Genomic DNA, 25,516 nt, shown 5'->3' with positions numbered 1-25,516 from the left:
TGAGTCCACCAAAATAAACTTGAATCTCAGCACAAATGAAGCTGTTATATGAAGACTTCCGAGGTTTGTTTGGGAACGTTAGTGAACACAACCTCATAAAACCAAGGAACACAGCAGTCAGGTAAGGAAGAATGTTGCTTAAGGCATTCTCCCTTAACATTGTGCAAAATGTGTTTTGCACAATTTTCAAAGCTTGGACATTGTGCAAAACACATTTTCTTTTAGAGTTTTGGTAAAATGAGACTAAAAATTGACTTTATGGATCAGGGCAAAACCGATTTATGGTAGGTAACTTAAATTGCATGCCACGCTGAACACATATTGACATATTGTGGGGGAAATCTGCTATATGGATGCTTTTTTGCACCAAGTCAGAACTGATGGAAAGATGGGCAGAATATTCTTGGAAGAAAACCTATTAGAGGGCTAAAGACTGGGGCATTGATTTCACCTCAAAAACTCGTGAAAAGTTATTTAAAATAATTCGGCTAGAGTTACAGTGAATTTGTATAAATGAAATTAACTTAATCGTACGTAGAGTCAAACTGTGCAAAAATAAAATGAATAACTTTATCATAATTTAATATTAATAATTTGAATAATTTGATGCCAGATTTTGTGAGTATTTTTAGATGTACATATATATATATATATATATATATATATATATATATATATATATATATATATATATATATATATATATATATATATATATATATATATATCCTTGTTTTGTGAAAGTTTTAGTCGCTTTTTAGCTCTACGGCTCGACAGCTAACCCTAAACGTTATTTTGTTTTCGCTCTTTTCTGAGTTGTACTCTTGGGCTCAACAGCATCTTCTGCTCGCTTCCGCCCTAAAGTTTTACCATTTCCGCTTCGTGTCTGAAGAACAATCTTGTTGCGTATTTCATCTTTGACGTAGACCGGCATTTTCCCACAACACCCTGCTCCCGACACTCACAGATGACGAAAATGGCGGACAACTCGTCTTCGGTAGGTTCTCCAAATAAACAATGTTATTCAATGACACTGCCCGTTGTTAGGCTGCTAAATAATTTGCTGTTGTATTCAGGTGGAGATTGTGGAAGGCTGTCGCCTCCCCGTACTTCGTAAAAACCAAGAACATGAAGACGAATGGCGTAAGTGTTGTTAGAAGCTAACGCTAAGTACCGAGGCTCAGCTGGTTGTTGTTAACGGACACAAACACACGGCCTCGGGTTAAAGCACCGAGCTTCACGTTCAGAATACACATTAAACTCTGTATGGTTGGGTTATCAGGACGCCCTTCTCTAAGTCACTTTTATTATTTCACGCATATAATGTTGTCGACTTAAGTCATCACATCGGTGAGTTAGTTATAAAAACAATGCTACTGAAAGCTGAATAGAGCAGTTAAGTGGTAACTAAACTGCAGCGTTAAGTTAAAAACAACTGTGAATAGTTGGATATGTTTGTCATTATTCGACTGTAATTAATAACAAAAAGTAAATCTTCGTAAAGCTCATGTTGTAAATGTTTGATTTCAAAACATAAACTCATTTGCACTGTAATTTAAAGTCGTCCCCTTCCTTGTCCACATCGACCTACAAAAGTACCCGGTAAAATAATTTATATTTTGTGAAAGATAAATCTCATACTCAAAATAAAACTAAAAAGCAATAAGAAAATTGGCTAGATTTATATATTTGATTGTTTTTCCTCTATTTTTAACCTTACATTTTACTATAACAAACCTTTCAATTGGTAGAAATAATCTTTTTTTAGTCTTTTTGCTCAATTTTGATGTACTTTTAAAATAAGTTCAAAAAGAGCTGTTCAACAGAGCTGCAACTAATGATTATTATAACAGATGGCCAATCTGTAGAGCTTTTAAAGTTCTTCTTTGACCATGAATTTTTTTGAAAAATGTAATGTACCTCTTAAAACATATTAACAGTTATTGGACAATGAAAAAAACACAATTTGTTGATGCAGGCTTAGGTTTAGTTGAATATTTTTCTGCTTTTCTTACAGCATTGGCTGAGATTCTAAGTGTGAAGGAAGTTTCTGGGAGAAAGCTCTACTATGTTCACTACATTGACTGTAAGTAAAGCTTTATGTTTTTTTTAAACTACACTTTCAAACAATGTTTAGAGTTACTGAAAACTCCTCACCCGAGTTAATTTATCAAGTACATACACTAAAACATGGCATTTTTTAGTGCTAAGGTTTTGTTTTTGAGGAAAAAGTTTTCAGAATTCTTTTGATAGAAGACATTTCTTGCTAACGCTTTAAATATCTGAGATTTCTGCATGGCATAGCAGTTGTTTCCCTGCCTATGTTAATTTCATTGTGTCACAGTCAATAAGCGCCTGGATGAGTGGGTCACAACGGACAGGCTGGACATGAAGAAGCTTCAGTTTCCAAAGAAAGAAGCTAAAACACCCACGAAGAACGGTCTGTCAGGCTCCCGTCCCAGTTCACCAGAGAGAGAGGTGGTAAGTGTGTGCGACAATATGTATTAATCTCAGGATTTATATGATATCGGGAGTTTATGTTTAAATTTGTTGGAAGTTGTATGAGATTTTTTTTTTTTATCAAAGCTTCATTAATTTTTCTTTCATCTAGAATAAGTGATGTAATGTTTTACCAGTGATCAGCTGCTTGAATTTACTCATCACTAACCCATCATTCAAATATAAACTTTTACCATCCTTAACAAGAAAATGATCTATTAAATTCAGTTTATAAATGTATCACCAATTCACAACAAATGTCAACAGAGACAGCTGCATACTCAATCCAGGCCAGTCGTATTACAAGAGTCCAACTTTTTAACTAACAAGATGATTTTTAGATCGGCAGATATTTAGTTTCATCTGTAAAGCTTTAAATAGTTTTATTTGTTCTTGTACTCACCATGTAGCTTTGCCCCTTTTTCCAGTCTGTGTTTTATGAGTTTGAAAACTCCTCATTACTGCCAGCTTAACCCTCACATTTCGCTCCTCCTTTTAATCACTTTCCGTTGTCTGATACCAGAAACTGAACAGAGTGTGTATATTGTGGGATTAATTGGAGGCTTTGTTAAAATGCAGTAAATGAGAGCACAGAGTGTGGCAGTGAAGCAAACAGATGTTAAGTCTGTTGGTGGGCAGAGTGCATATACAGTACTTAAAGTTCTTCGAAACGCTTCAGTTTCGTTCAACATGTTACACAAAATGTAAAACTATATCTAACCCCAGACTAACTTTCAAACAAACAAACAAACAAACTAACTAAAACTTGTGTATATTCTAGTTTAAAAAAACTTAATCTAATTTATCATTCATATAATCAGATTGTACCCACAAGGTGCCAAAAAGGCTACATTTGACTTTCATAAGTGATGCTTTTGAACTTTATAAATGTATATAATGAATAAAAGAACTCTTGTTGACTTTAAGGGTGAAGTACAGATGTACTCCTCACGGTTCAGATTACTTTTTAAAAATGTTACAGACATGCTTTCTTTTCCCTCCACTTCAGTTGTGCAATACTTTGCATCGGTTATTCAGAAAATGATGATAGTAATGTAAAAAGTGAGGGAATAGTTCCCTGTGTTGTCAATGCTTTACATTTGTTGTGTTTGAGGCTGTAAAAGAGTTTTCCTACAAATGGTAAGTAGTTATAGATTCTAACTTTGCTCTTTGATTAAAAAAAAAATCACATGGTTTGTATGTGTGTAATGTCCACTGACTCTGATTTAATAACCAATCAAGACATATGTACACAGTGAATTTTTTTTTTATATTTATGCCTCTGTCTCCACGGTGATTTTCTTGTAAATCTTTGCTTTGGAAAAAATAAAATGAATTCAGTCCGTCCACTTTCTGCCTGTCTAAGCCCTTAACATCTGTTTGCTTTTCTCCTGTGAGGTGAGTGAAAGAAGAGAAACAGATACTGACCCCGCTTTACAGAAGAAACAGGTAATCTACTGCAGCGTCGAGCCAAAAAAAAGCAGGACTGTTTGAACAATCCTGTGTGTAAAGATCATTTTTACTACAAGGCTGTCAAAGTTATTTTAGGCATTGTTTTGCTGTTAACTGTTTACATCAGCTGCGTACTAATGTGGGAGTAAATATGGATGTCAGTTTAATCTCTTCTTTCTCTTCCTATGTGTTCAGAGGAAGAGTCTCGATCTCAACCTGCCATCGGTCACACCGCCATCCAGAGGCAAAACGCTCCCCACACCGGTACCTAACATTAAAGCTGATGTTAATGTTTCTCTCTGACTGCACAACCATAATCTTAAATTTGCAAAGGAATCTAGATGTAAAAAAACTATGAAAAATATACCTCTGTTATTCAAATACGCAGATTTGTAAATCTAATATAAATTTTTGTCATTTATTTGAACAGGACTTCAGGTTTTGCATTCAGGTTTAAAGGGTTGTTTTCTTGCTCGAAGGTTGTTGAAATAAATCTGTCCTGTTTTAGCTCATTGCCAAAATTATTTCTCTTTGCTAAATGCCACAGATTATTTTTCACAGAATGTATTTTTTCACATTTCAAAGTTTACCTTCACTTAGATTGCTATTTGTTTAAATACTTTGGGAAACAACTGAGATGACTGTCTTGGATTTGTAAGGTTCTGTGGAAGTGTTTTAAGGCAACACCTTAAACACCGCTTCGTTTTCTAACCACATGGAAAAGGATAAAATAAATCAGCCAAGAGATCAGGTAGAGAATTGTGAACCTCCACAAAACTGGTTCGTCCTTGGGTTCAATTTCCAGATGCGTGACGGCGCCACGTTCATCCATCAAAACAATTATAAGGAAAAATAAACAGCATTATTATCGATCAAACCCTTCAGGAAGGAAACGAGTTCTTTGTGGCAGAGACGAACATGTTTTTGAGTGAAATGTGTTTAATCATTTCCAAAACAAAAGACCTTGTGAAGCTGTCGGCTTCATAAGCAGAGTGTCTATCCAGAGTAAAATGACTCCTGAAGCGATGTGGAAATTAAGACAACTCTCAGTGGAAAAAAAGCCATTAGTGACAAAGCAACGCGAACAAAGTGTTTGCAGAAACGCTCAGGGACAAAAACTTAATTATGTGGTTGGCAGTGTCTTGTTTTGTGCTGATGGAGAGACTGAAGCTTTTCACAAACAAGATGACATTTAGAACATAATGTTGAGGTATTGTCATAACATCTAAAAAAAAGAAACAGGAGGTTAAAACTTGGTGGGCCAAATTAGTGGCTGTTACAAAGCTCTAAGCTGGGAACAAAATAATAAACTATTGTGAGAAGTTTAAAAAACAAATTTAAAAAAATGCTGCTGTTATCATTTAGAAAATATAACAAATTGTGTTTTTTTTTTAGTCTATGCAAACATCTGGTTTCATCTGTATAATAATGTCAAAGGTATTTCTTTCAGTAAAGGACGTGATTTGGTCGAGTGTGTAACTTTTCTGTTCCCAGTTGATTTAAAGCTGAAAGTCTGTTTGTTTGCTGCAGAAGAGGAAAGTAGAGAGCGTTCCCCTGGTGACGCAGGTTCCCCCCGTGACCCCTGTGCCCTCTCTACCAAGTTCAACCGAAGCTTCTCAGGCGGCCGTTTTTCCTGCTGTCAGAGAAGCCACCACCTTCAAGTCCAGAGAGGATCACGAACAGCTCTCCTCACTCACAACGGTAAGAACAACTTCATTTGGGTTCAGTTTTATGTTTTTGTTTTTATTTTTCAAGCCTTTTTTGCCTCTCTCTCGTCAGAATGGCACCGCCCGGCGCCTCATTCCTGCTCAGCCTGGAAGAAAAAGGAAAGCTAACTGTGGGGTCCCAGATGAGGTATGTGGCTGAAACATTTTCACTCTACAGGCAGCTTTTCTCTTTCTTCTAATGTCTCTATCAGTTTTTGTTTATATTTAGCTTGAGTTTCACCCAAATCATATGTAAAAAGCTATGAAAAGCTCAGTGAAGACTGTTATTTATATATATATATATATATATATATATTTTTTTTTTTTTTTTTTTTTTAATGGCTCAAATTCTCTCAAAAGTAGATTTCCAATCGGAGTATGCTTTGAAAATGTTAAACTTTTTTTTATTTTTTTTTAATGATTTTGTTTCTCATCCAAATTCACTGGGTAATTATTATTTGCAGACTACAATTACATCTAAATTTATAATACATTTCTGATCCTCATATAATGATAAAAATGTTGCTGAACTACAAACAATAAAAATTCAAACAGTCAAAAATGTAAAGATAGTCCAGCTCAGTGTTTTTTAAATGTCTTTCATTGTTTAAAAAAAAAAGAGAAGCAATTTACAAAATGGACATGCTTTGTTTAAAAGAAATGGCTCAAACTCTGTTATTAAAACCATAACTTAATCAGAAAATGCTTTTAAATTTACTAAAATTAATCCCATGCTGAATTTCCTTCTGTGCACTGATCAAAACCTTAAGGTGATTGTGAGTTATGAAGATTATATAATCTGTTTTTGGAATGTTGTTAAAAAAAAAAAAAGTGGGGGAAAATTGCCTGTTCGTTTTTTTTTTGTTTTGTTTTCATGTTCGTCACAGTGTTTCATAACGCCAAACCAGTTTAAATATTAGTTTGAAGAATCACTGGCTAATCACCTCCAGGCCAGTTTAAGCAGATATCGTGTAGGACATTTCACTGCTGGGACATTTCTCTATAAAAAAAAAAAGATACATATATATGGCTGTATTAGCTGTATTTAAAAAAAACAGGAAAATATGATGTCATATTTGCATGTACTGACTCTTGAGTTTAATTTTAAAGCAAAATGAATAAAATTAACCTTTTGATGTGTGAAGATGCAGCTATATGACCTGCTGGCGAGTATCAGAATCCATGTTTTGTACTTTAATACGTTTTTATTTCTTACTGTCAATCCTGTTAACTGTACTCTTCAATTACTGCTGTGTTCATTCTTTAAACTGTTTATTAAAATTTTAGTGGAAGCCACAATGAAAAACCAGAAGCCTACTATAAAAAACATTTAACACCTCATAAAAGAAATCAATAATTTTGAGTTTTAATAAGAAAAACAGGTGTCTTTCATTGATAACATTAACATTTTGTAACTGCTTAACTAAACAGTTGTGGGGGGGGGAAACATAACCCAGAGGTCAAACCTTTATTTAATGTCAACATTTCCCCATGTAAGCCAAGCAACTCATCAGGTTTATTCAGACTGATCCTCCATTCTGTTTAATAACAGATCTTTATGCATCTTTTTATGCATTCATATACAATCTGTGGTTATTCATGATTAGCAGTCTGAATGGCAGACTCACCATGAATTCACACTGGATTGCAGAAAAAGTGTTTGTCATTCAGAAGGGATCCTTAACCAAAGCTTTCAGTGTGAAATGAAACATTTTATTCCCCTCATTAGTTTCCAAAAGTTTGTGTTTTTGTGTCTTTTTCTGCTAGATGATAAAGGTTTTGCAGTATAACAAGCCTCAAAGTGCCAGTGTGTTTCTACCACCACCAGAGGTCTGTTGGATTTCCTACTATTGCCCATTGATTGTGTGTTGGTGTCCAAATCGAGCTGTGCCATAGCGGGTCCAATACAACAGAGGTGGCATTTACCTCTGACCCTAGTTTACTGCTTCTGGCTCACATTGATTAAAGGAAACTGAATAAACAATCCAAATCTGAACTTTAATGCAACAATAATTGCTCATTGGATCTTAATTTGACTTTGGGTTAACGGCATCTACGATCTTTTATTTTTCCGCGTCAGGATTCTCAGGACAGTTCAGACGGCATCCCGAGCGCCCCGCGGATGACCGGCAGTCTGGTGTCGGACCGGAGCCACGATGACATCGTCACACGGATGAAAAACATCGAGTGCATAGAGCTGGGCCGACACAGACTGAAGCCCTGGTACTTCTCACCGTACCCACAGGAGCTCACCACGTTGCCCATCCTCTACCTCTGTGAATTCTGTCTGAAATACCTCAAAAGCCTCAAGTGTCTTCAGAGGCATTTGGTAAGAATCTGTTTGTGACGTTCTCACTGGTAGCAAAGTGCATTGCAAAAGTATTGGCAACACTTGAATCTTACCCAGCATAGATCTGTGCAGTTAAGCAGTAAGAAACTAAATCATGCATTTATTAGCATCCTTTACTCTGATACTGCGAAGTAAAATCCAGAGTTGCCACAGAATGCTGTTTGTAGTGAAAATCCAACACCTCACATTACTCTGAACCTGTGTAACATGGTGTTGGCTGCATCATGCTGTGGGGAAGTTGGGCAGAGTTTATGGCAAAGTAGATGGAGTTAAATTCGGAATAATCCTGAGGAAAAAAAAGCAAACGGCAGCAAATTAATCTGTTAGAACGAGAAAAGTTCAGATCTAAATCCAACGGAGAACATCTGAAAATTTACACTTCGCCCAGTCTGTGTGCAAAGGAGCAAAAGTTTCTACATGACACTTTGTTGGCTGTGAACAATTTAGCAAAGCACTGAAACATTTTCCTATTTCTCAATAAAATTGATGTCAGATAATGATTTCATTTTCCACCTAAAGCAAGACTGAAAGTTCTATAGATTACTGAACTGCCTGAAACGTGTTGTGCTCATTGTGTTTTTATTTTTCTCTCCAGACTAAATGTAATTTAAGACACCCTCCCGGCAATGAGATCTACCGCAAGGGCACCATCTCTTTTTTTGAGATTGACGGCAGGAAAAACAAAGTAACTATTGATATACCCGTGCTTCACCTATACGTTTATTTATATTCTTCCCCCCTGTTCACATTTGTCCTTTTCACTTTTTCAGAATTACTCCCAGAATCTGTGTTTACTGGCAAAGTGTTTCCTGGACCACAAAACGTTGTATTACGACACAGACCCTTTCCTCTTCTACGTAATGACGGAGTACGACTCCAAGGGCTTCCATATAGTTGGCTACTTCTCCAAGGTACACAGATTATGACATTTAAACCGAGATAACTGGGTGGAAAGTTTATTCATGCTCACCAGGAAACATTTAATCTATAGCTGCCAAAGATGAGCTTCAATTCTGTCTTGATTTTCAGGAAAAAGAGTCGACAGAAGATTATAATGTTGCCTGCATCCTGACGCTGCCGCCCTATCAGCGCAGAGGCTACGGGAAGCTGCTCATCGAGTTCAGTAAGTCTGAAGGGAAAGCGTTTTTATAATTATAAAACTATTTTTATGATTAACTTTTTTTTCCCACCAGGTTACGAGTTGTCAAAGGTGGAGGGGAAGACGGGAACTCCGGAGAAGCCGCTGTCTGATCTCGGCCTCTTGTCGTATCGTTCCTATTGGTCCCAAACGATCCTAGAAATTCTCATGGACCTTAAACCTGAAAACGGAGAACGACCCCAGATAACCATAAAGTATGTAGAAGTTGTTAACATTTGGTCATGGAACTTCTTTCAGAACAATAATGTAATAATTTGTCTGTTTGTTGTTTTCTGCAGTGAGATCAGTGAAATCACAAGTATAAAGAAAGAAGATGTCATTTCAACGCTCCAGTACCTCAACCTAATCAATTATTACAAGGTGAGAGATCAGAACTGACTGTAAATCCACCAATGTAAAAATAATGATGCTTCTTTACAGTTTGCAACAGTTTTATTAAACCCATCATCAAAGAGACTGAATGTGCTTAAAGAAAATCTCGTTTACTTGTAATTAGCTGTGAAATAATCAGAATATTTTGAGTGTACAGTTCCTGGAAAAGCTATTCATAAACGGAAGCTTTTCAACATTTTCTCAAGTTACAAACTTCAAAGTATTTTAGGTTTTATGTAACTGACACAAACAAGTTCATAATAACTAGTTGAATGGAAAACATAAGAGATGTAACTTTACTGACTGACTGGAGTAAAAAAAAAAAAAAAAGAATAAAGTAATATGAGGGACGGCCAAGCCTTTGATCGATTAGACACTATAACTATTTGAAAATGGTCTGTTAATGTGTAATCATTTTTAAATACGACCGTGCCCACATTTTATATGTAAAGTAAATTCTTAATTCACTTTGGAGTTGTTTTTTATATTTTAACAACCGAGTGTCCCAGTTGTGCCTGAATGAAGCCGTTGGGAAAAATCCAACTTCATCAAAGGAAATTTCTCCAACTTGCATTTTATAAAATGCAAGTTTTATAAAAAAAAAACAAAACAAAACAAAAACAAAACTTGTATATGTATTTTTTATTTTTTTTTTGCATAAAATGCATTTCTGAAAGAAAACATTTCTAAAATGCATTTTATAAAACTTGCATTTTATAAAATGCAAGTTTTATTTTGACTGATGCTACTGATAGCCATTTAGACGTCAGGTAGTAATCTCCAAATATCAATGATGAATTTTTTGGTTTTAAGTTGAATTATATATATATACAGTCATATGAAAAAATTTGGGCACACCTATGCATCTTACTTATTTTTATTTCTAAATATTTGGGCGTTTGCAACAGCTATTTCAGTGTGATATATATAATAACTGATGGACACAGTAATATTTCAGTATTGAAATGAGGTTTCAGAAAATAAAACAGAAAATAACAGAAAATATGCAATATGCATAAAAAAAAAAATAATTTGACAGGTGCAAAAATTTGGGTACCCTTATCATTTTATTGATTTGAATACTCCTAACTACTTTTCACCGACTTACTGAAGCACAAAATTGGTTTGGTAACTTCATTAAGCTTTGAACTTCATAGCCAGGTGTAGCATATCATGAGAAAAGGTATTTAATGTGGCCAAATGCAAGTTGTTCTCCTATTTGAATCTCTGAAGAGTGGCATCATGGGCACCTCAAAGCAGCTCTCAAATGATCTGAAAACAACGATTGTTCAACATAGTTGTTTAGGGGAAAGGTACAAAAAGTAATCTGAGATTTCAGCTGTCAGTTTCCACTGTGGGAACATAGTAAGGAAATGGAAGACCACTGGGACAGTTCTTGTTAAGCCCAGAAGTGGCAGGCCAAGAAAAATATCAGAGAGGCAGAGAAGAAGAATGGTGAGAACCGTTGAGGACAACCCACAGACCATCTCGAAAGACCTGCAGCATCATCTTACTGCAGATGGTGTCTCTGTGCATCGTTCAACAATTCAGCGCACTTTGCACAAGGAGAAGCTGTATGGAGAGTGATAGGAAAGAAGCCGTTTCTGCAAGCACGCCACAAACTGAGCCGCTTGAGGTCTGCAAAAGCACATTTGGATGAGCCAGCTTCATTTTGGAATAAGGTCCTGTGGACTGATGAAACAAAGATCGAGTTGTTTGGTCATAAAAAAATGCCATTATGCATGGCGGCAAAAAAAGACAGCTTTCCAAGAAAAACACTTGCTACCCACTGTAAAATTTGGTGGAGGTTCCATCATGCTCTGGGGCTGTATAGCCAGTGCCGGCACTGGGAATCTTGTTAAAGTTGAGGGTCGCGTGGATTCCACTCAATATCAACAGATTTTTGAGAATAATTTTCAAGAATCAGTTACAAAGTTGGAAGTTACGCCGGGGCTGGATATTTCAGCAAGACAATGATCCAAAACACCGCTCCAAATCTACTCAGGCATCCATGCAGAGGAACAATTACAATGTTCTGGAATGACCATCCCAGTCCCCAGACCTGAATATTATTGAACATCTGTGGGATGATTTGAAGCGGGCTGTCCATGCTCGGCGACCATCATACTTAACTGAACTGGAATTGTTTTGTAAAGAGGAATGGTCAAAAATACCTTCATCCAGAATCTAGGAACTTATTAAAAGCTACAAGAAGCGACTAGAGGCTGTTATTTTTGCAAAAGGAGGATCTACTAAATATTGTCACTTTTCTGTTGAGGTGCCCATATTTTTGCACCTGTCAAATTTTGTGTTGATGCATACTGCACTTTTTTTTTTTGTCCAATAAACCTAATTTAAATACTGAAATATTACTGTGTCCATAAGTTATTAGATATCTCAAACTGAAATAGCTGTTGCAAACACGCAAATATTTAGAAATAAAAATGATTAAGATTAATAGGGGTGCCCAAACTTTTTCATATGACTGTATATACATATAAGTCCAAATTCAGTAATATTAAGAGACTTATTGAGATTCTGGTGCCATTTCTGAAAGAAAACTGTTAAAATATTGCAGGGCTGCGTTATATCAGCATGGACGCTGTGATGTATAAACATGTAAATAACGTCGTTCTCTGCTCCAGGGTCAGTACATCCTGACTCTCTCTGAGGACATTGTGGACGGACATGAGAAAGCCATGCAGAAGAGGCACCTGCGCATCGACCCTAAATGTCTCCACTTCACTCCAAAGGACTGGAGCAAAAGAGGAAAGTGGTAAAAAGAAAAAAGAAAAAAATTCAGCTTCCTCTTCACTAAACCCTCAAACCTGGACAGCAGTCATGGAGCAAAGTGTTGGATCAGATCAAGTTTTTTTTATTATTCTTGGACTTCTCTTCAGATATACAGTGGAACATGGACTTACTTGAGATGCATAAGCTTTGGTTTGCAGCGCTCATCGTTTATTGATTAATATATTTGTACATTCTTGGAAATGAGTAACGACGTAACAAAACTCGGCGCTCTTCACTGTGAAAACATTGCTGGTAATTAACCAAAATGTTGCGTTTAAAGTGACTGAAGTTGTTTGTTGAATAATGTAAAATTAAAACCTGACATTGGAAACGTTCAAGCTGTCCAATGGGGGCATTTATAGTTTTAGGTTAAAAGTTAAATATTTATTCTGTTGACACAACTCCATTTTTTTTTAACTTAAAATTATAATTATTGTTTGATCTTTTGGTCAACATCTTTTTCCATATTTCAAGTGTGAATATTAACAACCAAGTTATTTATCCCGGAAAGGCTTAAAAAATGATCCAACATCAGAAACGCATATTTTGGTTTTTCAAATGCAGCGTAGTTTAGCAATATTCCATTTTGCTCTGATTAAACATTGTGCTCCACAAACACAAAAAGGAATATTACTTTACTGTTTCAGTTTAAGTGACGTTATTTCCTTTTAAAAAGCAGTCCGGCTGCAGGATCTCTAATATGTCCTGGTGGGTAAAGGAGGAGGGAAAACCCCCACAAATCGCAATGTGTTGCCAAAATTTAGAGTAGTGGATTGAATTTACACAATAAGATATATGCCCAATATAATTCTCAGTCAAAATAATTCCCATTTGTGGTTCTCTGAGTGCCTAAAATTTTAAATAAGTTTCTTGTAGGTTTTTTTTTTAGTACCAGCCTATGAACATAGTGTTCTTGAAACAGTGGCAATTTGAAAAATATCTATTCTTCACATCCTTTGTAAATATTTGTATAAACCAACATGATTATTCAGGTTTATCACAGACCTAGTTCTGTTTTTTATTACCCTATTTTTAAATAGGCAGAAGTACAAATGCTGCTGTGTGCTGACCATTAAGAATTTTTTTTTTTTTTTTTTTGTATTTTATTCACATCCTGTGTCACAAAATATTTTCCCTCAGTTAAATCTGTTCCTGGAGACTGTAAATACTGAAGACAGAAGCCATGCAGAACTGTTAGAGGAATGTAAAATTATTGTACAGTTCCTTTATTTTTAACTCTTATCTAACAGGCTGCACAACATGAAAGAATTAAGTGATAAACTTGTTTTAATGTTTACATGTGAATTTGTCCTGTTAAAATACTTGGTATATCTTTAAGTGTGCAACACTTTAGTGTCATTTGAACATTTGATATGGAAACCTTGTTGAATTCATAAAAAAATGTCCTAAAAATCATACAAGTGTCTTTAATGGTGTATATTCAGCATTATGGTGTATATTCAGCATTTTTTGTTGCTTGCATGAAGAGAACGTCATGCAAAATCCACATATCATCCTCATCAGATGTAAGCAGATCTTACTGCGGTTTCTGCAGGAAACAGGAAAAATATTGCACTACAAATCAGGTTTTTGCAGAAAAAGTTCACACTCACACCAAAGAAACTTGGCCACTAGAGGGCGGAATTGAGTTAACTATTAATTGCTGTGTTAAAGCGAAGAATGGCGGATGCTCAACTTCAGTGTTTTTGTTACGGATCAAATACTGGATAAAAGAAGGTAACGCAACCTGATATATAGAGCCGTAGCAAATAAATTTAAGCTCAACAGAAAGCAATTATTTTTCTTCATGAAGTATGTATGACATTTTGACAAGTTTAGTTTAGCATTTTATTGGTTTATTTATGTTTAAATAGCTAACTTGATGCGATGTGTCTGCTTCACCACATATTAGCTCTAGTTCAGCAGCTGGACTCAATAAATTATATCTAATTTATTGAGATAGTACTCTCAATAAATTAGAAAATTTTAAAAATGGTTGTATTTATTAAATGGAAAAGTAAAACAAAAACAAATTAATTGCCGGTGGTTTTTCGTTAGTTTTGATTACGCTAGCTTACATTGACCGGAAAACCTCAATTTAATTTCTCAGAAAATTAGAAGACCAACAAAATATATTTTACACAAATGTGTCACTAACACAACATGGAAGGCAAGTGGTAAGCAACTAAAGGACATTGCTTTAAAAAAAGGGGGGAGCTGAAAATGGAAAAGTTGCACAAGTAACAGGAATAACCCGCATCCTTGAAGATTTTTGACGCCAAGCCTTATCAAGAGATTTTGTTAGATCTGAATTGGTCTGGCTGGAGTCAGACTTAAGGAACCATCATAGTTGTAACCAGGACATGAGCTACTACTATTATATTCCTTGTATTAAGCCAATTCTGACCCAGATACGATATCATAACCATCTTAGGCTAAGGAGGAGGGGATGATCTGTTGCTTAGTTTTCAACCTCCACTTTAAGAAGTCAAGTAAACAGTTTTATTTTGAAATCAAGTTTCCCTCAACCAGATATTCAGTGCATAAACTGTACAGTGCATGATGCTTTTCAACGCATCTCGATGTTTTACTATGTTAGCTGTAAGCCTTACTCGTCAAAGTTAGGAGAAATAATTGCTTGAAATATAACACAGTGACGGCTCTTTAACACGAGTTTTGCTTTTTAAATGGAATGACTAAAAGTGACTTTTTATAGAAAGATTTGTTTCTTGACGTATTCCTTGAAATATATGAATCCATTCCTATTTTAATAAGTGCGTGTCCACATGGTGTCACTGTAACATCGGACAGTGTTGTTGGGACGTTTACCTTCAAAAACCAAAGATGGTTAATTCATGTTTTTGGTCAAAACGCCACCAGCTTGAAAGTAGATATTGAGATCCTGTGTATCTGGAAGTGCTAGGGTTGGTTGTGTCAAAATCTGGAGAGTTGGACCAGTGTGAAAATGAGTTGTAGTCAATGTTGGTTTTATTTCTTTTAGGCAGAAAGATTCATTTTGGTATGATATAAGTAAATGGAGCTTAGTCAAAACGTGACGTGATTTTCTTCTCTTGTAGGTTGTGAGGATTTCTCCTTTTAAGGATCACCTCTCTGATTAAAACACATTTAAAATTAATCCTCTAACCATTAATTGGCAAACCAGGACATGAGCTTGTTTGTTAGAAAACTGTTTTAACTATCGTCTTCTGCCTCTGTTTTTAATTTTCTTATCTCCCCAAGACACACTCCACCAACACGGCAGGCCTCTCCTCCTTCCCTGCCCCCAACCTCAGACCGGAGCTGTTGACCTCGTAACACACACACACAGCCATATGTTACGGCCAGGACGAACCTCTACGCTGTAATTAGGGGGATGGTGCCGGACACTGTGCTGAGGTTAAGCAGAGTGACTCATCCTCTCTTTGAGCATCACCAGACGATTTGCTCAAATTTGCAGGTATGTTGTTCCTTTCGGTGCCGTGCTGGATGATGATGGGGATGGAAAACAACAACGGGGTTAAACTCCTGTAATCTCATTGCTGCTAAGCAGGTTGAGTGTTGTGATGATCTCAAACCGCACTGGCCTCACGCTTAGGACGTACACAGAGGCCTTTATAAATAAACACACCGTCACACAGATGCACACACTCCCACTTTCACCTTTGCCTCTGCAGCTTTTGTGTCTTTATCTCTTGTGTGCAGAAACATCAGTTTTGGAGCATGTAGGTGGTCTTAACACCACAAGCCAGACCTTTCTGCAAAATTAATCAAACTCAGTTTAGATATGCAGAGTTGTGGAAAATTTATTTACACCCTTATAGATTTATTCTTTTTTTTTTCACTTAAATGTTTCGATTATTGCATAAATTTTAATGAGACATACATCTGACTGCTGTTCTGATGGTCGTCTTCTCAAAAGCTGTTTCACACCAGATGTTTTCCCACAAATCCTGGGATCAAGATGGCTTTCGACTACCATGAGTGAGGGATTTTTTTTTGTAGTTTTTGCTTTAAGATCCCAAAACTCTCTCATGGATGCCATCTTTTTGCTCAGTCATTTTCTGATGGTTGCATCATGAGCCTTATGAGTGAAGAGAGGTCTGCCGTGCTTTAGACGTTTTGGGTTCTGCAGTGGATAATTGTTCTATCTGCGGTTTGTTGAAGCCTGACGCCTTAGAAACGTCTTTTTAACCACTTCCAGACTAACTGACTTCAAAACACTTTATCTATTCTTGAATGTCTTTAGATTTAGATTAGGACATGAGGTGGCACTTTCTGAGATTTTTTTACCCACTTCATCTTGTTAGACATTTAAGAGATTTCTTGATTTTTACAGTTCAGGTCTAATGGCCTTAAGTAAATTTTAACTAATCTCTCCAAAAAATGTTAGTAAATGTTGTAAGATGTGATTCCTTTTTTTAAAAAAAGGGTTTGATTGGGTTATGTATAACCAAGGTTTCCCCCAGAAAACTTTCTAAGCCTGGTGGTTTGGCTCCAGGGCAGTCATTCATCCAGCTGCCTGTCGTGTTTTTCAATTAAAAAAATGTTTAAAGTTGACAGGAAATTTGAAAATACCACTTGATAATTGTGTGTTATTGAAAGACTGTTAGATTAATACCTTAACACCAACTATAAAGTCTTAAAAAATGCAAACATGAAAACAAAACTTAAAAAAATAAGCAATGCTTAGCCTCGTGGGGGCATAAGTAAAGCCTGGTGGCCCGCCAGGCTTATAATACACTGGGGAAAAACCCTGTATGATATTTTCCCCTTAAGAAGATCACTTCTGGTTCTAAGGTTTTACCTTTTCTCAGAAATTGAGATGGTCTCCACACGTAAACTTTCTTTGGCAACTCAGGAAGTGCAACCTGCCACAGGAGCCCTTATCTGGTCTATCTTTTACACGTCCGTCATTGTGTGATGCTAAGCAACAAAGCATAACAGGCCCAAACAGCAAAAAATAATCTGGTCTGTGGAAGAGATCATCAGGTCAGGGGAATGGCAGCAGACCCCACACATCCTGGACACAAACTGTTTATATTTTGTTGGTCAAGTCCAGAAACCACAGAGTGGGCTTCTTCTCCCCACATAGGTTTTTTTGGTTGTTCAGGTTGCATTAATATGACCTTCTTTTGTAAAAAAACACTGTATATATACATACTTACATAAAAATCTATTATTTCATATCATATTTTTGATATTTAGATTAAAAATGTGAATTAATTTCCTTGTTTGTTTGCTTTATACCTTTAAGTTTATTACTTTTATAAATTGTGAAGTACTTATTACTTAAACCAACATTTAGCTTTATACTTTTAATATCTGAGCAAGGCCTAGAGAAACGTCTGTTAGTTTATAACTTAGCAACCCAGAACAAGAATCAAACATGGAGAACCAACATTTAGCTTTATTCAAATCTAGAACTCAACCCAGAACAACTGGAACCAACATCTAGTGTGTTTTTTTACCTCTCTAATCCAAACTTTAGATCCAGAGAGGCCTCTACCAGTTTATAAATTATTCTTATTAAACATGGGGAACCAATATGTAGTTTTTTACTTTTCCCGTTTCCTCTTTCTTTTGGTTTTGTTGTTTTGTTTGTATTTCCTTCTAATTCATGTAAAGCACTTTGAACTGCTTGTTGCTGAAAATGTGCTATAAAAATAAAATTATCTTACTATGAGCAGCTATTTTCTTCCTGTGCGCTTTTATGTTTATGTTTTGTGGAGTCCTTTAGAAATACGTTCCTCATCACCCAGCTCGGTTTTTTCCCCCAAATTGTCTTAGGGGACCGTATAGCATCTTTAAAAGAGTTCTCCACAAATGGGAGTAAATGAGCAGCAGTAGTTATTTCGGCATATTGCGTCAGCATCCAACATCCCACCACGTTGCTTTTTGTCATCTTGTGTTGTTGTTTGAGCCTATTGAGCATGTGCTTCTGCAAATGTTTAAAGTGACCCTCTTTGCACGTCGGTGTCGGCCGTCCTCTCTGCCGCTGCGGTCTGTCCGTCTCTCCGACAAGGAGACGAGGAGGAGGGCAGGAGGGAGAGAAACAGGGAGGGAGCCGGAGAAAGAGGGGGGACGGCTTTGCTGTGATATGAATGGAGCGCGAGAAGGGAGAGAAGGAGGGAGGGAGGGAGAGAAAGAGGGAGGGAGGGCAGCACAAATCAACCTGCCTCTTCTTGACTTCAGCAAACAGCACAGAGGAGCTCGCCTGTAGGCGCGGGGATCGGGAAGTGTGTATGCGTGTGTGTGTGTGTGTGTGCGCGCTGCGAGCTATTTCGCAATTCTTCTTTCTTTTCTTTTTTTCATTTTTGGTTTAGAGGAAGGGAGGACAGCCCTGGGGAGGAACCGCGACGGCAGGGGGAACGAGCTGCCTCACCGTGAAGATAGATAGCAGAAAAATGCTGTCATGGGGAGAGAAGGAGAGCGAGTCGGCAGAGAGGAACAGGATGGAACAAGGCAGGGTCGAGCAGGACTGAAATGTGGAGGTAAGCCTCGTCTTTCTGCGCTCCTGGCCCGCCTGCGTCCTCTTTGTGCTGATAATGAATCTGGACGGATGGGACCGTGTTTCCTCTGTATCGGCACGCGTGTGCTCTTACAGGCTCCCCATCCATTCAGAGACAATGTAGGGGATACGAAATAGCGAGCAGGCATCCTCCCCCCTCTGCCTCTTGCCCTTTGTGTTTCTGTCACCTCCCTGGAAATCACGTTCTCCTCAGTTAGAAACGCATCAAACCTTAAAAATTCACTCACGACATTGGACATTTGAAAGCACCTCACAACCTTTGTCGCATTTCATCCCAGGCCTGCCCTCCTCTCCTCCTCCTCCGACACTAATATACCCCCCCCCTCCATCTTATCCTTTATCATCTACCCCTTCACACACACAAACGCCGTCATCTGTCCTGTCTCCCTCCATTGTGTGCCCTCGGACGAGGCGATTGTCTTAAAAACCAGTGTTATGACATTGTCAAGAAGGCGCCGCGAAACCTTGAGTGCTTCTGGCTGCAGGACTTAGAGATGAGGGGCAAGGTGGAGGGAGGAGGGGGGAGGATGGATGGATGGATTGGGGGTTGGGGGGGGGCACTTAGAGATTGAAAGATGCAGGGATAACAAAGAGAGCATCCATATGTTTCATGTTTTCAAATCCTGCTCCGTCAGTCTGGAATGATTTGCAGAGACGACGATGGAAGGGAGACGCGCAACCTGGACCGGGGTGTTGTTTTCAAGGTGGCAGAGAAAATGAGGGATGCAGGAGTCAGGCTCCTCATCCTTGACTGATTTAAACATGGGGCTGTGCGTCAGGGATATGGGCTCCTTACAGAGGCTGCAAAAAGAAAAGCTGAGCGGCAGGAAGGCAGGCAGCAGCGGCGGCTTATGTAAGCCAGTGCACTCAAAGGATGGGCCATTTCATTTACATTGAGCATCATGACTCCTTGTCCATTGCTGGTGTTTGCTGTGACTGGTGTCAACATGTTGAGGGATGATATGCAGCTGGAGCTGACAGGAAGGGAAGGGTTTATTCTTTTTTTCTTTTCACCAGGGTCGACTTTAACTTGAACAATCCACCTTGTCGTTCTCCTCCTGCAGATGCTCACCCTAACAAATATTTCAACGTGAATGAAGTGCATGATGGTGCTCAAACTCAGCCTGACCTTTAAATTTTGCTGCTGATGACATTTATATTTCTGCCTTCCTCTTAACATCAAACCTAAAACACAGTGAAATGTCCCTGCCTTGTAAATATATTCATACCTCTGAATTTGTTTCACGATTTGCTGCTTTACAGCAAATCGTTACAGCAGATTTTGATGTGTTTTACTGGGATTTTATGACAAACATCTCTGTTCAGTCCGTCATTCAGAAACAAAATGACTGATTCAGCTTGGGTCAAGTGTTAGTTCATTAGAGAATCAGCCAACAAACCCAGAAGGAGCAGAGATCTAAGATCTTCTGGAGAAATTGTTGACAGGATGATGATTGCTTGTGTGCCTCACAAATCTGCCCCCCTCTATCAAAGTGGGGCAAGTAGGAAGCCTTTATAATTCAAATTTGCACATTTCCCCACTGCACATATTTCCAAAAACCATACATCTTTTTTTTTTCTTCCAGTTTTGTTGCTCTGTAAAATAAAATATGTAAATTTTTCTGGTGACAAATTCAAAAGTTCACATGGTTGAATACTTTTGTGTTTCACTCACCAAACAGATTCAAGTTGTAAAACCGTTTAGATGTACCTAGCATAGAACCAAATATAATATAAATTAGTAAATTACCAAAATAACTGAAGCCTTTGTTTTCTAAGTTATAATTTAATTTTTTGTTCCTAGGATTTTACATTTAAACGACTAAATTTTGCTTGCAGCTCTCCCCGGAAAGAGGTTTTAAAAGTCACACTAATGGAAATTTACTCCACTTATTATAGTGTGGCAATTAGATTAAATTGGTTTTCATTATTTTTTGTAATCTAATCACCTCAACCAATTATTTTAGCCTGTGCTTTGAGAGTTAAAGCACTTTGTGTTAGTGGGAAGGGCAGGTGAGAGTTTTTGGGAATAAAAATGCAAATAACCATTGGATTTAAAACGATAAAAAAAAAAGAATTATTTGTAGATATTTTTCTAATCTTTTTTTGACTCTTGAATGGAGTGAAAAATAGACTTGCTTTTACATATCACCGATTGCCTCTTTTCTTTCTATAATCTCAAATCTGATAGACATTTAATGATTGAAACATTGCATTTTTATTATTTTAAATTCTTAATAATCTGATGGTGCAGCCTGAACAGTTTGCCAGAGTATAAAATAAGTGATTCTGTCTCTTCCAGGTTCAGTAATTATTTTCATCTAACCTCTAAGCCAAAGAAGAAAAGGCTACATCTGAAAATCATTGTGCATTGTTGCTGCTATCTTTGCATGTAAAGGAGAAATTAGCAGCCAGGAGCTTTTTGTTAAATGCAGTTAATTAATTATTTGTGAGCAAGTGAGAAAATCTCCATAAATACTGGAGTTTTGCAGATTTTTGCTGTAGAGTCTGTGGGTGTGTGTTAGCTTTTAGGAAAGCGAGCGGTGGATGTAGATAAATAACTATTGCCGCTCATCAATCTGGGAAAAACCCTGTAAGGTCATTTAAAGATCATCATTCAGCTGTAAGGAAATTATGAAACATAAGTGGGAAATTTTAAGCTTTTTGCATGGATAGGAGTGGATGTCCCTCCAAATTCTCAGAGAAATTACAAAGACATTGTCTTGAATGCTTGAGTAGAAGAAGTTGGTTGAACTATCAGACTTTAAGTTTCTTTTTCCTGGGATAAATTCGGCTGAAGAAATGGAGCTAAATCATGACAATAACTGGCCAGTAAAAGCAGGGACGACTGGACAAGAGCATCTAACATCTAACATTGTTTGAAAGGATTTCCAAGAGAAAGTTGCTTCTTTCTGAGATTATGACAGTATGAAACCAAAATGAAGCAGCTCTTCATTTTGGTGGTGGAGAGTTGGTGATTTTGTCTCTTCGATTGACCTTCCACCTCCTGAGTTAAACGTGAATTCCCCTGAATCCGTTTGCATGTGTTGAGGTTTTTCCTCACACATATCTGTGGTGTGTGAGGATGTACTTCATTTTTCACATACTTTTTCTTTTGTGTTTTATCTTCCAGATATACCGTACATGTTACATCTGTTGGCTGACTAGCAAAATTACAAATTTTTTGTTGGTCAGTTTTTATTTCTGAAGCATTTTCCCCAGAGAGATATCAGATTAAAACATAAAGTGTTGAAATGGCAATGGCAAACAAGGAAATACGCCTACCTGTAATGGGGGAAGCCTGACGATTTGATAAAAATGGAAAATAAAAGGCAAATAAAATATGCAAAACTAAAATAAATTAGAAATTATAAAAAATGTTTGATATCTAAAGCTAGGTCAAAAGAAGTAAATCCATTAAAAGGGGAAAAAATGGGAAAACATCAACATAAATACCAAGTAACATGAATAGCTAGAGTTAAAGAAGGATATTATATCACACTTTAAGAACTAAAGATAAATCAATAAAAAAGAAGAACCATAATAATATTTTGCTGTGGGTCAAAAACAAACTGCAAAATCTACCAACCAAATTTCTGCTTCCTGAAACAAAAACAATAAAACGTTAGAAGGCTGATATTTTAGCTCCTTTAAATCTCTTTTGGACTTAAATCTCAGGACTGTCGATGTACAGACGGTTCTGATTGTTGCATTTATGCACCAAGAGCCTGAAAATTTTACCAGATGAATTCTTGCTGGTATCTCCTGACGTCATGTGGATGCCAGAATCTGAACCTTAAACTTTGCTTTCCAGGCTTCCACAGCCTACACAGTTGTCTGCTTTCAGTTTGTGCCGCACAAAATTACCATGTCGGATTTAAATCGGATTTAAATATCGGGATGTTACTAGGCAGATTTTGCTCTGGGCTGAGTCAGCATTATATCATCTGTGGTTTTTTTTAGGAGTTTTTTTTGTGTGACTACGCCCTGCCAGGCTCCCTGTAGGGGCTCACAGTGAGGCAGGCAGCTTGACAAGCTGAGCCTCCCCCTCATCGGATGGCAGGATGCCTCCGATATGAGCTGCTGGGTGAATCCTCTCAGCCTGCTCTCTACGCTCTTACCTGGCCCCAATGCGCCACTGGTCCTTTTGTAATCGTTTTCCCCCTCCTAAATAACATGTAGCGGAAAGAAACAAAGTGTAGGTGAAGGCGCTGTGATGTTCAGGGTCACCTGGAGTTTAAGAGATGAAAAAGTATGATATATATATATATCTACTCAGCAGCGGCCATTTTATTATTTGTGGAGGCCTGGAGAGTTACTGCTGTGCTTTTCAAAATAACCGTCTTGGTGCTTTTTCTATTAAAATGTCCCTCAGGGATTTTACAACCCTCATTGTCTGGGCAAGACAAAATGTTTAGACTTTTTAGACATTGGAGGAACAGCCACTGACTTAACACTGGAAAAATAATCTTTCAACCATTTTAGCCTGGTTCAGAAATGACAAGACAAACTTGTCAATCATGTTTGATTAGCATAATTATTGTTGTTAAAGCTGCAATACTTACCTTTAATAAAAAATATACAGTATATTTAGCATATTTGTTAAAGGTGTCACTATGTCGCAATAGCTCCTCTGCCTCTTCCCTGTGGTCCTGCTGCCATCTGCAGAAATAGGCCGCTCAGTCAGAAACAACCAATCAGAGCCAGGAGGAGTGTCTTAGCACTGTCAATCATGCTTGTGTAATGTTGTGCTAATGGTGGAAAAACAACTTAACATTACAGAGACACTGTTTATAGGTGTCCATGCTAACTAGCTTGAACATTCAGTCTCTATTGTGGGAAAAAAGCTTTACCTGCAAGCTGGAGGGTGAGAGCAGCGCATACACGATCTTAATTGACAGCGCTGAGACCCTCCTCCTGGTTCTGGTTGGTTGTTCCTGACTGAGCGATGGCAGTAAAACCACAGCAAGGCGGCAGAGAAACTCTTGTTTTTTTTTTAATTCACAGATTATTTACCTCATACTTTTACAACACGTTGATAGTTTTATGTAAAAACATATATATTCTTTTAAATAAAAGTTAGCTACTGCAGCTTTAAATGACCCTTTATGACTATTACAGTTATTAAGATACAGACTCTTGCAAAAGTCTGTATAGCCCTTATACCTTTTGACATTTTGTCACATCACAACCACAAACTTCAATATATTTGTTTGTAATCTAAAGCAGAAAAAGACAATGCATGGTTTTCACCAAATCAGCAAATATCTGGAATCTTTCATCTTTTGTTGGTAATTTATGTTACTGTAAAAAATGTTAAACATAATCAAGGAATGTAAAAGATTTTTAAGTCACTTTAGTTGCTGTTTACATAGCTCAGTTTTTTAGAGGCAAACCTAGATGTAATATATGTTCAAACTATTGTTTTTTTTAATGTAAGAATCTGATGCAAACCAAAAAGACTTTCATAAATATGCTCACGCTGTCCCTGCGTCCCGCTCAGCTGTGTCATACACACGTTAAGCCATTTCGTGGTGCAGTGGCTCTTTGTCATTGTTCTCGCCGCTATTACTGAAGAAGTGCACTCAGGGGCACTGAGAGCTACTGAAAGCAAACCGGGACCGGCCATTCATCCAGGCGCCACGTCACTCTATCACAATACGTGGTCGATGAAGATTGGAAAAAGGCAGAAGGCATGCCATTGCGATCGCAGTTTAAAAATACTCGCACAGAGCCTGCTATTCTGGGAGCGACGTGCGAAATATGAACGATCGTCACTGCGTTTGTTTCACGTCGAACGGCCCCTTTTGTTCTCTCACAAGTGGAGGAGGAAGTCGCGCTCTCAAACTGTTTCATTTGCACATAAAAAGGCACTTCTAATAAAGAAGTGAGAGCGGTTTCAGACAGTACGCGTTTTTCCTGATGTCCTGTTACGAAGGCCGAGCGGTGACCACACTCTGCACTCTGACAGCAGAGATGTAAGCGTGGTGACATACAGGGGGAAGAGGGACTGTTTCGGTTTCTTGTTTTTGCTTCTGAATTTCAGCGCTGTCTCACTTCCCCTTTTTTCTCAGTCATTTTCACTAACACAGAACTAATAAGTGAGCTAAACATACAGGCAGGTTTGAGATGTGCATGCAGGTACTATTGCTTCCTTCTTTTTCTATTCGTGTGCAGACACCTCAGACTGACACAAACGCGAAAACCACAGATGTGCAGAACATGTTCCTTGTATGCACATGTTCCATCACAGCAAAGCTGCAAAAAGTCAGCCATCATCTGCGTCACCGGTTAACAGATCGGTGCTTTTTTTTTTTTTTAATCTAGGTCAAAAGGTGCAGTAATGTTGATACAATTGGCACAAGGCTAGAAGAAGTGAGCTGCAGCAGCATGTATTTGTCACATTAACTCACATAAACAGTCTAGATTTGGGATTTTTCCTCAGATTCAGGTAAGTAACTTTTTTATTCGTTTTGCTAGTTCTGCAGATTTTTGCCAAGCTTGCTTGATTTTTGATTTCTCTAAGGTTTTTTTCTTTTTAACCTCCATACCGAAAACACCCAATAATAAGTCCTCATGTAAAACATTAAAAGTTGTAAAGTTAGAAGAAAAGCTGTTACTTCCTCTCCTCGCTGTACAAGCAGAAGGAATAAGTT

The 25,516-nt window shown here is 37.5% G+C and overlaps 2 protein-coding genes across 6 annotated transcripts in view; both read left to right on the top strand.

Moving 5' to 3' along the window:
- Positions 1-886: 886 nt before the first annotated feature.
- Positions 887-13,752, top strand: LOC103475818 (histone acetyltransferase KAT5). 2 transcript variants are annotated; one of them, XM_008427703.2, is made up of 16 exons: positions 887-997; positions 1,077-1,143; positions 2,018-2,086; positions 2,345-2,481; positions 3,898-3,948; positions 4,147-4,215; positions 5,482-5,652; positions 5,731-5,805; positions 7,425-7,487; positions 7,738-7,986; positions 8,603-8,692; positions 8,778-8,918; positions 9,037-9,130; positions 9,201-9,360; positions 9,445-9,526; positions 12,184-13,752. In XM_008427703.2, the coding sequence occupies exons 1-16, from the start codon at positions 968-970 to the stop codon at positions 12,316-12,318; spliced, it is 1,683 nt and encodes a 560-aa protein (XP_008425925.1). In that variant the 5' UTR covers positions 887-967; the 3' UTR covers positions 12,319-13,752. The 2 variants fall into 2 exon arrangements, with proteins under 2 accessions (XP_008425925.1, XP_017164053.1); XM_017308564.2 differs by lacking the exon at positions 3,898-3,948.
- Positions 13,753-15,433: 1,681 nt separating this feature from the next.
- Positions 15,434-25,516, top strand: part of sipa1 (signal-induced proliferation-associated 1) — a 53,029-nt gene continuing 42,946 nt past the window's right edge. Inside the window, exons 1-2 of one of the 4 annotated variants that reach the window (XM_081615159.1) lie at positions 15,434-15,788; positions 18,655-18,822. The gene's annotated coding sequence lies outside the window, so the exon portion shown is untranslated. Of the gene's footprint in view, positions 15,789-18,319; positions 18,823-25,192; positions 25,312-25,516 lie in introns of those variants that run through there. The other 3 variants (XM_081615162.1, XM_008427709.3, XM_081615160.1) reach the window with 3 other exon arrangements.

The sequence above is a fragment of the Poecilia reticulata genome, chromosome 14, assembly GCF_904066995.2.
Source record: "Poecilia reticulata chromosome 14, P_reticulata-male-v2, whole genome shotgun sequence".
NCBI classification, from domain to species: domain Eukaryota; kingdom Metazoa; phylum Chordata; class Actinopteri; order Cyprinodontiformes; family Poeciliidae; genus Poecilia; species Poecilia reticulata.
The sequence above is the reverse complement of the archived record's forward strand: the minus strand, read 5'-3'. Positions and strand labels throughout refer to the sequence as shown.

What these genes read in the sequence shown, in the direction of transcription:
- LOC103475818 (XM_008427703.2), top strand. Translation starts at nt 968, where the DNA reads ATGACGAAAATGGCGGACAACTCGTCTTCG. An exon ending in GTTCACCAGAGAGAGAGGTG is followed by an intron (nt 2,482 to 3,897) that starts GTAAGTGTGTGC and finishes TTCTCCTGTGAG; the next exon opens with GTGAGTGAAAGAAGAGAAAC. An exon ending in AGCTCTCCTCACTCACAACG is followed by an intron (nt 5,653 to 5,730) that starts GTAAGAACAACT and finishes CTCTCTCGTCAG; the next exon opens with AATGGCACCGCCCGGCGCCT.